A 12,593-nucleotide genomic window follows, 5' to 3' on the forward strand; every position below is an offset into this window, starting at 1 on the left:
CCTGTGGAACCTCAGCTGGGTGTTCCTGCTCCATGGGGGGATTGCACTGGATGAGCTTTCCAGGGCCCTTCCAATCCCAAGCATTCTGTGATACTGTGAGTGGTCCCAGTGCCGGAGCTGCCGCACAAACCTTCAGACCATGACAGGTAAAACACCAAAATCCCCCAAGTCGCGGTTTGGTGAAGGAAGCGGCCGCGTGTCCCCAGTGTTGATCCACGGGAGGAGCCTCAGGAGCCGGGACGAGCGTGAACTTCGTGAGTTGGATTGTGGATGATCGGAGCATCTCTGACATCTGTAATTGCAGCCGTGCTGAGGCGCAGGGGATGGAGCCCGAGGCTCCAAACCCCACGTGGCTCTGGGCTCTCGGTGCCAGGGCAGCGTGCGCAGAACCTCACAGAGCGCGCGTTCTTCTGCGCTGGGCTGGCTTTTTGCTTCTCTCTTCTCCCTCTTTCCGAGCCCCTCGTGCTGGGCTGAACTCGGTGAGCAGGATGCGCGGGGGGACTTGCAGCAGCAAATAGGGGGTGATTCGGGGAGCAGGGAGTGTCCCCCTGCGTGTCCCCCGATGCTCTTTACCCGCTCGGTTCTCCGGTTGCTTGGCAGCGATTGGCGCATGAGAGAATTGAAAACCCCCATCTGAAATAATGGGCTGCAAAGTGGATTTTGGCACAGAGAACAGGAGAATTCGTGGGGTGCGGGGTGGTGGAAGCAGTTGAACCCCATCCTCCCAGTGCTTCCCTCTCCCTGCTCCACCTCCCCTTCTTGCACCCCCTTCCCTGGATCGATCTGGGGTAACCCCCTCCTCACCAAGCTCTGGAATGGAAACCCAGCTCTTCCTGCGATGCTGAGAACGCTCCCGAGATGTGAGCGGCTCCCTTTAAAGGCTCCGAGGATCTTTGGCGGGTTTTGGGGGCATTTCTCGCCCCTCCCTGGGTGCACCCGGCAGCACAACTGGGGTGCTGGGGGGGGAGGGGGCGGCAGGGGGGATCCAGCAGCACCTGTCGGGACATCAAGATCCATGGATGGGGACATGGAGATCCATGGATGGGGACATGGAGATCCATGGATGGGGCGACGGTCCCTGGGGGACATGGAGACCTGTGGTTGGGGACACGGTTCCTGGGGGACGTTGAGATCTGTGGATGGGGACGTGGTTCCTGGGGGACATTGAGACCCAGGGATGGGGACACGGTTCCTGGGGGACATGGGGACCTGTGGATGGGGACATCGAGACCCATGGTTGGGGACACGGTTCCTGGGGGATGTTGAGATTGTGGATAGGGACACAGTTCCTGGGGGACATGGGGACCTGTGGATAGGGACACTGAGACCCATGGTTGGGGACACGGTTCCTGGGGGACATGGGGACCTGTGGAGGGGGACATCGAGACCTATGGTTGGGGACACGGTTCCTGGGGGACATGGGGACCCGTGGTTGGGGACACGGTTCCTGGGGGACATCGAGACCTGTGGTTGGGAACACGGTTCCTGGGGGACATGGGAACCTGTGGATAGGGACACTGAGACCCATGGTTGGGGACACGGCGGGGGGGACATGGGGAACTGTGGAGGGGGACATCGAGACCCGTGTTTGAGGACACAGTTTCTGGGGGACATGAGGACCTGTGGATGGGGACATCGAGACCCATGGTTGGGGACATGGTTCCTGGGGGACGTCGAAACCCATGGACAGGGACATGGTTCCTGGGGGACATCGAGACCCGTGGACAGGGCCATAGTTTCTGGGGACATTGAGATCCATCGATGGGGACGTGGTTCCTGGGGGACATCGAGGCCTGTGGACAAGGACCTGGTTCCTTGGGGACATCGAGACCCGTGGACGGGGACACCGTCGGTAAATCCTCCTGCTCCCCAGAGCCGGTTCTTCCATCGCGGTGCTGGAGCGTGTCGGGTGCCTCCAGGTAAGAGTGGAGCTGCTGCGGCCCCGGGAAGAGGCGCAGGAGCCGTGGGGATTGAACAAAACCATCCTGTACCCAGGGCGATGCGGGAGAGACCAGAAACGTAGCAAAAATGAAGTAAAACCCCCCAAACAGAACTCCAGAATGAGCCGTCACCGGCTCCCTGAACGCTCCTGCCCTAAACGTGTGGTGCTGCACTTCAGTGCATCCTGTGCCAAAGATGCTGCAAATTAATTAGATCTTAGAGCTGGCGGTAATTAAAACGGCCCCGTGTGCCCCAGCTCCCGGTAGCGCTTGGGTGCAAACACGGTGGTTTTGGTAAAATCCGCGGAGTTTCTCCAGCACTTTCTCCTCCAGCCGTTTAAGGGTCTTGCAAAGAATGAGGTGGTGGGGTCTGGGGGTCTCGGTGCAGCGCGATGGGGACGCGGATGCTCCTGGTGAGGGACAGAACGTTAGTGCTGGATGTCCAAGGGTACCGAAGGGGATGGAGCTGCGGGGGAATGGGGACACCGGGGGGAGTCCTGTGGGTGCCTGTGCTTTTAACCTTACCCATAATTACATTTCACCCATGGTTACGTTTCACCCAAATGGGGTGAACGGCAGCGATGGGGCGAGCGTGGGGCTGGGGGGTCCTGGCAGGGACAGAGCTCGCTGAGCTCTGCTGGGAAACCCGGGGTAAAAATAACCCATAACCTCCCCGAAATAGCCGGGGCCGCGGGTGTCCCCGCCTGTCACCGCGGTGTCCCCACCTGTCACCGCGGGTGTCCCCACCTGTCACCGCGGTGTCCCCGCCTGTCACCGCACGGCTGTGCCAAAGAGGGAGCTGGGGAAACTGAGTCAGGGGAAGGAGTATTGGGGCTGTGCCCAGACAGCCCCCGCTGGGCCCCCGGCTCTGGGGGGACACCCCGCTTTGTGCTGGGGGGTGTAGGGGTCACTCTGTGTGCAGCTCTGCTCCCCAAATCCCCCGTTTTCCCGTGCTGGGGGTGCCATTGTCCCTCGGTGTCACAGGGAGGGGCTGGGGCTGCACCCAGGGGGTCCCTTGGGGGTGGGTGATGTGGGGGACCCCAGCTGGGGTCAGGGGTGTTGGGTGACCCCGATTGGGCTCATGGTGAGTGGCTGATAACGGGGAACCCCAGCTGGGTTCGGGGGTTTGGATGACAAGGGGGACCCCCAGTTGTGGGGGGAAAATGGGTGACAGAGGGGTCTCCGGTTGGGTTCAGGGTGGGTGGGTGACAATGGGGGACCCCAGCTGGGATCGTGGGGGGGGGGTTGACTGACAAGGGGGAACCCCGGTTGGGGTCAGGATGGGTGGGTGATAAGGGGGGACCCCGATTGGGGTCTGGATGGGTGGATAACAAAGGGGGGACCCCGGTTGGGGTCAGGGTGTGTGGGTGACAAAGGGGGACCCCGGTTGGGGTCTGGATGTATGGGTGACAAAGGGGGACCCCGGTTGGGGTCAGGGTGTGTGGGTGACAAAGGGGGACCCCGGTTGGGGTCAGGGTGTGTGGGTGACAAAGGGGGACCCCGGTTGGGGTCAGGATGGGTGGGTGACAAAGGGGACCCCGGTTGGGGTCTGGATGGGTGGGTGACAAAGGGGACCCCGGTTGGGGTCTGGATGGGTGGGTGATAAGGGGGGATCCCGGTTGGGGTCTGGATGGGTGGGTGACAAAGGGGACCCCGGTTGGGCTCGGGGGGGTTTCTCGCTCCTGCAGCAGCCCCCACCGCGGCAATGGAGCAAAGGGAGGAGCAGCTCCCGGTCCGGGGGAGCAGCGCCCCCTTCCGAGCCCCCCGGGACACGCCCCCTCCCCTGCCCGTCCCGGCGGGGGTGCCGCCCCAGCCCCGGCTCCCTCCCCCGGCTCTCCCCGCCCCGGGGCCGTTCCCCTTTAAGGAGGCGGGCCCGGGGGGCGCTCGGCCGGACCATGCTCCGCGTCTTCATCCTCCGCGCAGAGAATGTCCGCACGGCGGACGCGGACATCAGCGACGCGTACTGCTCCGCCAGCCTCGCAGGTGGGCGCGGGGGTCCGCTTGGGGGGGGTTACATGGGGGGGGTTTGCATGGGGGGGTCGCGTCGGGCTCTGTCGCGGCACCGGGGGTAGGCGGGTCCTGAATCTCTGCCCCCCCACTCCGTGGGTGTCTGTATGATGCGCCCCCCCCCATATGATATTTCTCCCTCCCATACGATGTTCCCCCCTCTATCTGATGTTCCGCCCTTTATATGATGTTTCCCCCCCTCTATACAATGTCCCCCCCTATGATGCTTCCCCCCTCTACACTGTTGCCCCCCCCATACGGTGTTCCCCCCCATATGATATTCCTCCCCAATATGATGTTTCCCCCCCTCTATACGATGTTCCCCCCATATGGTATTTCACCCCCCCTCTATATAATGTTCCCCCCATATGATGTTTCCCCCCCTCTATACGATGTTCCCCCCATATATGGTATTTCGCCCCCCTCTATATAATATTCCCCCCCCCCAATGTGATATTCCCCCCCCCATACGATGTTCCCCCACATGCACTGGCTTTACGCCCCCCCCGCCGCGGGGCCTGGGTGCCCGGCCCCCTGTCCCTGTCCCTCCCTTCCCCCCGCCCCCCGGGACATTGCTGAGCGGTGACAGCAGCAGCCGCGCTATTTTTGGCCTCCGCTCCGCTCCCGGGGGAGGGGGGGACGCTGTGTCCCCTCCCTGTGCCCCCCGCGGTGAAGGGGTGGGACTGTCCCACGGGCGCACGTTGGGGACCCGCTGGACACCCCCCGTGTGCACCCCAAACCCCCCGACCCCCCCGGCCGCGTCCTGTGGGCTTTGATTTTTGTCCCCCCTCCCGGTTCAGCCGTTTCTCTGCCCGGGGCTGGGGGGCTGTGCTGGGCCCCCCAGGTCCCCTGGGTGCTGACATGACCATGGCTGGGTCCCCAGTCCCCCCACCGGGGGTGACAGGAGACACGATGCAGCGGGTGAGGTGTCGCAGCCGCTTTGCAGCATTCTTGGGGTGAAAAAGCAGCTTTTTGGGGCCGTGCTGCCTATGTGTGAGCACTTGTGCACTTGCGCCTGGTTCTGCACATGGGGACGTTCCTGGGGTCCCTGTGTCCCCGTGCGTGGTCATGGCCACGGGAGCCCCTCACCCACAGGGGCTGAGCAGCAGCTGCTCTGGGGACAGTGACAAGGGGCAGGGGGTGGCACTGGGGACGTGCCCCCCAGCCACTGGTGTCAGCTGGGAGTGCGGGGGGCTCGGAACCCCCCATCAACAGGACCCCATCCGTGCTGGTGTGTCCCCTGTGCTGTGACATCCCCAGGTCTGGGTGCCCCCCGATGCTCTGTGTCCCTGGGGTGTCACCCCTGGGGTCCTGGTGCTCAGTGTCACCAGGGCCCTCTGTGTGTCACATGTCCCGTGTCCCACTGATCCGGCATCCCTTTGGTGTCCCTGTGGTCACAGCACCCTAGGTGCTCTGTCACATCCAGCCCCTTTTTGTACCCTTGGGGCTTCCAGCATCCCTGAGTCCCGGTGATGTGACATCCCTGAGTCCCGGTGATGTGACATCCCCGAGTCCTGGTGATGTGACATCCCTGAGTCCCGGTGATGTGACATCCCTGAGTCCCGGTGATGTGACATCCCTGAGTCACAGTGATTTTGCACCCCCGATTCCCGGTCATTTAATTCACCGTTCCTGGCATTTGCGGCATCTCCAGGTCCTGGTGATTCATTTCGCACGCTAGGAGCCGGCAGCATCCCCACATCCCGGTGCTCTGGGGTGCTCAGGGCTCACAGCATCCCCGCATCCCGGTGCTCTGGGGTGCTCAGGGCTCACAGCATCCCCGCATCCCGGTGCTCTGGGGTGCTCAGGGCTCACAGCATCCCCGCATCCCGGTGCTCTGGGGTGCTCAGGGCTCACAGCATCCCCGCATCCCGGTGCTCTGGGATGTTCAGGGCTCACAGCATCCCCGCATCCCGGTGCTCTGGGATGCTCAGGGCTCACAGCACCCCCGCACCCCGGTGATTTATTTGCCATCTCCAGGGCCTGCAAGAATCAGTGATTTGCCATCCTGGGACTTACAGGATCCCCAGATCCTGACAATTTATTTGCCATTCCCGGTGTTTGCAGCATCCCTGGCTCCTCATGGTTTAATTTACTGTTCCTGGGGCTTGCAGCAGCCTGGGGTCCTGGTGCTGCAGAATCCTTGGAGCCTGCAGCATCCCCAGGTTCTGGTGATTAATTTACCACCCCTGGGGTTCGCAGCAGCCCCAGATCCCAGTGCTCGCGGATCCTCGAGGTTTGCAGCATCCTTTGATCCTGGTGATATATTTACCATCCCTGGGGTTTGCAGTATCCCTGGGTGCTGGTGGTTTGATTTGCCATCCTCAGAGCTCACAGCATCCTTGGATCCTGATGATTCATTCACTGTCCCCAGGACTTGCAGCATCCTTGAATCCCAGTCATCTCTTTACCATCCCAGGGGTTCGCAGCATCCCTGGATCCCAGTGATTTATTTCCCATCCCTGGGGTTCTCAGCAGCCCCAGATCCCAGTGCTCGGGCATCCTCGAGGTTGCAGCATCCCTGGGTCCTGATGATTTAATTTGCTGTTTCTGGGGCTCACGGCATCCCCGGATCCTGGTCCTTGGGCATCCTCAAAGGCTGCAGCATCCCTGGATTCTGGCACTGTGGCATCCTCGAGGATGCAGTGTCCCTGGCTCCCGATGATTTAATTTCCCATTTCTGGGGCTCACAGCATCTCCAGCTCCTGGTGCTCAGGAATCCTCGAGCCTGCAGCATCCCAGCGATTCATTTACCATCCCCAGGTCTTGCAGCATCCTTGGATTTCATTTCTCAGGCATCCTCGAGGTTTGTGGCATTACTGGCTCCCGATGATTTAATTTGCCATTTCTGGGGCTCAGAGCATCCCCAGATCCTGGTGCTCAGGAATCTTTGGAGCCTGCAGCGTCCCCAGGTCCTGATGATTCATTTACCATCCCTGGGGTTTGCAGCATCCCTGGATCCCATTTCTCAGGCATCCTCGAGGTTTGTGGCATTACTGGCTCCTGATGATTTAATTTGCCATTTCTGGAGCTCAGAGCGTCCCTGGATCCTGGTCCTTGAGCATCCTCAAAGGCTGCAGCATCCCCAAAGGCTGCAGCATCCCCGGATTCTGACACTGTGACATCCTCGAGGATGCAGTCTCCCTGGCTCCCGATGATTTAATTTACTATTTCTGAGGCTCAGAGCATCTCCAGCTCCTGGTGCTTGGGAATCCTCGGAGCCTGCAGCATCCCTGCATCCCAGCGATTTATTTACCATCCGTGGGGTTCACAGCATCCCTGGATCTCAGTGCTTGGGCGTCCTCAAGTTTTGCAGCATCCCTGGCTCCTGATGATTCAATTTCCCGTATCTGGGGCTCACAGCATCTCCAGCTCCTGGTCCTTGGGCATCCTCAGAGCCTGCAGCATCCCCAGGTCCTGGTGACTCATTTACCATCCCCAGGTCTTGCACCATCCCTGGATCCCATTTCTCAGGCATCCTCGAGGTTTGTGGCATTACTGGCTCCCGATGATTTAATTTACCATTTCTGGAGCTCAGAGCATCCCTGGATCCTGGTCCTTGGGCATCCTCAAAGGCTGCAGCTTCCCTGGGTTCTGGTCCTTTGGCATCCTCAAGGATGCAGTGTCCCTGGCTCTCGATGACTTAATTCACCATTTCTGGGGCTCACAGCATCTCCAGCTCCTGGTGCTCAGGCATCCTCAGATCCTGCAGCATCCCTGCATCCCATTTCTCAAGCATCCTCGAGGTTTGTGGCATTACTGGGTCCTGATGATTTAATTTCCTGTTTCTGGGGCTCAGAGCATCCCCAAATCCTGGTGCTTGGGCATCCTCAAGTTTTGCAGCATCCCTTGCTCCTGATGATTTAATTTCCCATTTCTGGGGCTCAGAGCATCCCTAGACCCTGATGCTTGAGAAACCTCAAAGACTGCAGCATCCCTGGATTCTGGTCCTTGGGCATCCTCAAGTTTTGCAGCATCCCTGGCTCCCGATGGTTTAATTTCCCATTTCTGGAGCTCAGAGCGTCCCCAGATCCTGGTCCTTGAGCATCCTCAAGTTTTGCAGCATCCCTGGCTCCCGATGCTTTAATTTCCCATTTCTGGAGCTCAGAGCGTCCCCAGATCCTGGTCCTCGAGCATCCTCAAGTTTTGCAGCATCCCTGGCTCCCGATGGTTTAATTTCCCATATCTGGGGCTCCCAGCATCCTGCAGCTTCTGGAGCCGCCGCTCCGAGGCGCTCCCCGTCCCCTCCTGTCCCCTCCTGTCCCTTCCTCCGCCCCCCGGGGAGGGCCAGCACAAGAGGAGGTGGCCCTAGAGTGGCCTGGGCTAACTAAACCCGGCTTAACCTCCCCGGGGCTCCATCCCCCAGCCATGCTGCGGTGTTTGCTCCAACGAGCCACCCACCTCCCCAACTTGGAGAAAGGGGACAAACAAAGCGACCCGGTGGCCAGCTTGACGTTCCGAGGTGAGGGGACACCCCAAATCTGGGCTGGGGTGGAGGGGGGGGCAGCATTTCGGCTACAACCACCCCTATAGCAAAGCCCGGCTCCGGCGGGGCGACCGGCCAGGACGTTCGTCCTGGCCGGTCGCCCCGCCGGAGCCGGGCTTTGCTAAGCTCTATCCTTATCCTAAACCCTCTTTCTCCATCATTTTGGGGCGCGCAGGGTTGTGGGGGACAGTGAGCAATGGGGGTGCGCTGATTTAGCGCTGTCACAGCATCCAAAAGCGATGGGGCGATGCCGGACCCTCAATCGCGCTTTGCGCTCGTTAAGGTCTTTAATTAATAACGGGAGGTTGATAAGGATAAGCACCCTATGGAGGGGGTCGCTGTGGGTGCTGTAAAGGTTCATTTGCACCTCGAAAGCGCTCGGGGTGGGGGGTGTGGGTGTTTATTTTGTGGGTTTTTAGCAACTGTTTCCCGGATGGGAGAAAAATGTCCATTTTTAGAAGAAAAATATAAGGAAAGGGATGAGCGGCTTCCGAAGCGGCGCTTCCTGTGGGGTGAGGGGGCGGGGGTGCCGCCGTGTGTCCGTGCGTGCTGGGGGTTTGTCCGTCCCGTGGGCCTGATGTAGGGAATAAGTGATTAACCGTTAGCTAATTAAACAAGTCCCGACCGCACGGGGATTCCGGGTCCCGTGAGGATGAGGCGTGATGGGGCGGTTATGGGGTGTCTGATCGGGCAGCTCTGGAGTGTCTGATGGGGCGGTTATGGGGTGTCTGATCGGGCAGCTCTGGAGTGTCTGATGGAGTGGTTATGGGGTGTCTGATGGGGCGGTTATGGGGTGTCTGATGGGGCGGTTATGGGGTGTCTGATGGGGAGCTCTGGGGTGTCTGATGGGGCGGTTATGGGGTCTCTGATGGGCAGCTCCGGGGTGTCTGATGGGGGCTGTGGGGTCTCTGATGGGGCAGCTCCGGGTTGTCTGATGGGGGGCTCCGGGGTATCTGATGGGGGGCTCTGAGGTGTCTGATGGGGGGGCTCCGGGGTCTCTAATGGGGGGGCTCTGGGGTGTCTGATGGGGAACTCTGAGGTGTCTAATGGGGCAGCTCTGGGGTGTCTGATGGGGGGCTCTGGGGTCTCTGATGGGGGGCTCCGGGGTCTCTGATGGGGGGCTCTGGGGTGTCTGATGGGGGGCTCTGGGGTCTCTGATGGGGGGCTCTGAGGTGTCTAATGGGGCAGCTCTGGGGTGTCTGATGAGGGGCTCCGGGGAGTCTGATGAGGGGCTCTGGGGTATCTGATGGGGGGCTCTGGGGTGTCTGATGGGGAGCTCTGAGGTGTCTAATGGGGCAGCTCTGGGGTGTCTGATGGGGGGCTCTGGGGTCTCTGATGGGGGGCTCCGGGGTCTCTGATGGGGGGCTCTGGGGTGTCTGATGGGGGGCTCTGGGGTCTCTGATGGGGGGCTCTGAGGTGTCTAATGGGGCAGCTCTGGGGTGTCTGATGAGGGGCTCCGGGGTGTCTGATGGGGGGCTCTGGGGTATCTGATGGGGGGCTCTGGGGTGTCTGATGGGGGGCTCTGAGGTGTCTAATGGGGCAGCTCTGGGGTCTCTGATGGGGGGCTCCGGGGTCTCTGATGGGGGGCTCTGGGGTATCTGATGGGGGGCTCTGAGGTGTCTAATGGGGCAGCTCTGGGGTGTCTGATGAGGGGCTCCGGGGTGTCTGATGGGGGGCTCTGGGGTATCTGATGGGGGGCTCTGAGGTGTCTGATGGGGGGCTCTGTGGTGTCTAATGGGGCAGCTCTGGGGTCTCTGATGGGGGCTCTGGGGCAGGTCAGGGCTGGGGGGGGTTGGTGGGGGGTGTTTAACATGGGGAATGGTCCGGGGGGGCTGAGCTGGGGGAGGAAAATAATGGAAGAATAAAAGAGGAAAAACGAGGAAAAATGAAGAAAAAAAAGGAAAAGAAAGGAAAAATAAAAAGAAAAAATAGAGAAAGAAAAAATGAAAAAGAAGAAAAAGGAAAAGAAAAAGAAGAAGAAAGAGAAAGGAAGAAAAAGGAGAGAAAGAAAAAGAAGAAGGAGAAATGGAAAAAAGAAAAAGGGAAAAAGGAAAAAAGAAGAAAGAAAATTTAAAATAAGAAAAATGGAAAAAAGAAAAAGAAAAAAGGAAAAATAGAAAAAGAAAAAAGCAGTAAAAGGTTAAATAAAGAAAGAAAAAGGAGAAAAGAAAAAAGGAAGAAAAAACAAGAAAGAAGGAATTAAAAAGAACAAAAAAAAATTAAAAAATGTTTTGAAAAGATGAAAAATTAAAAAAAAAAAGGAAAAAGAAAAAAAAAAAGAGATGAGTTTATTGGTGCTAAAATAAAAAGAAAGGCGAACATTTGGCACAAGTGGTTGCGCTCCCGCCAGCCCCGTGTGCCGCATTCCCAGCCCCGGTACCTGTAGCTCCTATGGATCCTATGGATCCCATAGACCCAATGGATCCCGTGTCCCGGCGCCCGGCCCGCGCGCTCGGCCGGTCCCGTTGAGTCACCGCTATTGTTCGCTGTTCCGTTTCCTGCCCCGGTCCCTCCCGCGCTGGCCCCTGGGGACCCGGCGCCTGTGGCCGCCTTGGGGTGACCCAGGCGGGTCTGGGGTCCCTGGGCCGGGCTGCGCCCCGGCCGGGGCTCCTCGGGGTGCTGGTTTGGACGGATTGAACTGTGGTCCCCGGGGTGGGGACAGCACCCCCGTGCCCGTATTTGGGGTCACTGCGCTGTGACACCTTCCAGCACAAACACCCACCCAGCAGCATCTGGGGACACTGAGGCACAGCCCAGCGAGGTCGATCCTGCCCCGGGACCTGGGGGTGCCACTGGTGACCCCCAGCCCCACCTGTGCATGTGGGACGCACACGGGGGTTTTGGGCCCTTGTCCCGGGGTTTGGCGGTGAAGCTGCTCTGACCCGTGTGTGTTGCTCCCCGCAGGGGTGAAGAAGAGGACAAAAGTCATCAAGAACAACATCAACCCCGTATGGAACGAGGTGAGCGTGTCCCCGTCCCCATCCCCACAGCCCCGGGCATGGGGGGGACCCAGCGGTGCTCTGGGGTTGCCACCCCATGGAGAATTTGGGGCTGGTCCCCATCATGGGTGGCTTTATCACCGAAATTCCAGGCACCGGCATCAGGCTCCGTAGGGACCTTTGGGGATGAGGTGGCTCCATAGGGACCTTTGGGGATGAGGTGGCTCTATAAGGACGTTTGGGGATGAGGTGGCTCCATAGGGTCATTTGGGGATGAGGTGGCTCTATAAGGACCTTTGGGGATAAGGAGGCTCCATAGGGACCTTTGGGGATGAGGAGGCTCCATAGGGACCTTTGGGGACAAGGAGGCTCCATAGGGACCTTTGGGGATGAGGAGGCTCCGTAGGGACATTTGGGGATGAGGAGGCTCCATTGGGACCTTTGGGGATGAGGAGACTCCATAGGGACCTTTGGGGACGAGAAGGCTCCATAGGGACCTTTGGGGATGAGGAGGCTCCACAGGGACCTTTGGGGATGAGGAGACTCCATAGAGTCATTTGGGGATGAGGAGAATCCATAGGGACATTTGGGGACGAGGAGGCTCCATAGGGACCTTTGGGGATGAGGAGACTCCGTAGGGACCTTTGGGGACAAGGAGGCTCCACAGGGACCTTTGGGGATGAGGAGGCTCCATAGGGACCTTTGGGGATGAGGAGGCTCCTCAGGGACATCTGGGGACAAGGCGGCTCCGCAGGGACCTTCGCTCCATCCTCTTCCCGTTCATGGAGATCTTATCAGGGCCGCACACACACGTTAAAAGGCGCTGTTTAAAAACACGACGGCTGGAGGGGAAACCAAGCGTGTTTTACTCATCAGCCTGGCCCGAGGACACTTCTGGTCCAGCATCCCCTTCCTCCTGACCCTGACCTGTGCTTTCGCGGGTCAGAATGAGACAAATAGAGGGGTTTGGTGAGCAAATTGGCAGCGTCCTGGTGCAGAAAGGCTGCGGGACGGCTCACACGTCTTCTCCTTCGCTTTTAATCCACGAGGAGGGGAAGATCTTCGGATTTTCTGTGGGTCCGACGGGAGATTTTGCTCAAGGTGCCGAGGTTGGGTGCTGAAGTTGGTCCCTATTGGAGCTGCTGGCACCGCGATGGGGAAGCTGTTGATGTTTTGGTTGGGCCATTGATGCCACCCCGAGCACCCCGGCCGGGGGATGAT

At 59.6% G+C, this 12,593-nt stretch overlaps 2 protein-coding genes across 11 annotated transcripts in view; both read left to right on the top strand.

Moving 5' to 3' along the window:
- Positions 1 to 12,593, top strand: part of ZNF638 (zinc finger protein 638) — a 73,478-nt gene that overhangs the window by 56,193 nt on the left and 4,692 nt on the right. The window lies entirely within an intron of this gene.
- DYSF (dysferlin) overlaps positions 3,795 to 12,593 on the top strand; it is a 104,828-nt gene continuing 96,029 nt past the window's right edge. For 4 of the 10 annotated variants that reach the window (XM_071808423.1, XM_071808425.1, XM_071808427.1 and 1 more), the window contains exons 1-2: positions 3,795 to 3,923; positions 11,338 to 11,393. In XM_071808423.1, the coding sequence (XP_071664524.1) occupies positions 3,836 to 3,923; positions 11,338 to 11,393 (144 nt within the window). In that variant the 5' untranslated portion in view covers positions 3,795 to 3,835. Of the gene's footprint in view, positions 3,924 to 6,854; positions 8,410 to 11,337; positions 11,394 to 12,593 lie in introns of those variants that run through there. The other 6 variants (XM_071808426.1, XM_071808422.1, XM_065837449.2 and 3 more) reach the window with 6 other exon arrangements.

Source organism: Patagioenas fasciata, chromosome 4 (genome assembly GCF_037038585.1).
Source record: "Patagioenas fasciata isolate bPatFas1 chromosome 4, bPatFas1.hap1, whole genome shotgun sequence".
In the NCBI taxonomy this organism is placed as follows: domain Eukaryota; kingdom Metazoa; phylum Chordata; class Aves; order Columbiformes; family Columbidae; genus Patagioenas; species Patagioenas fasciata.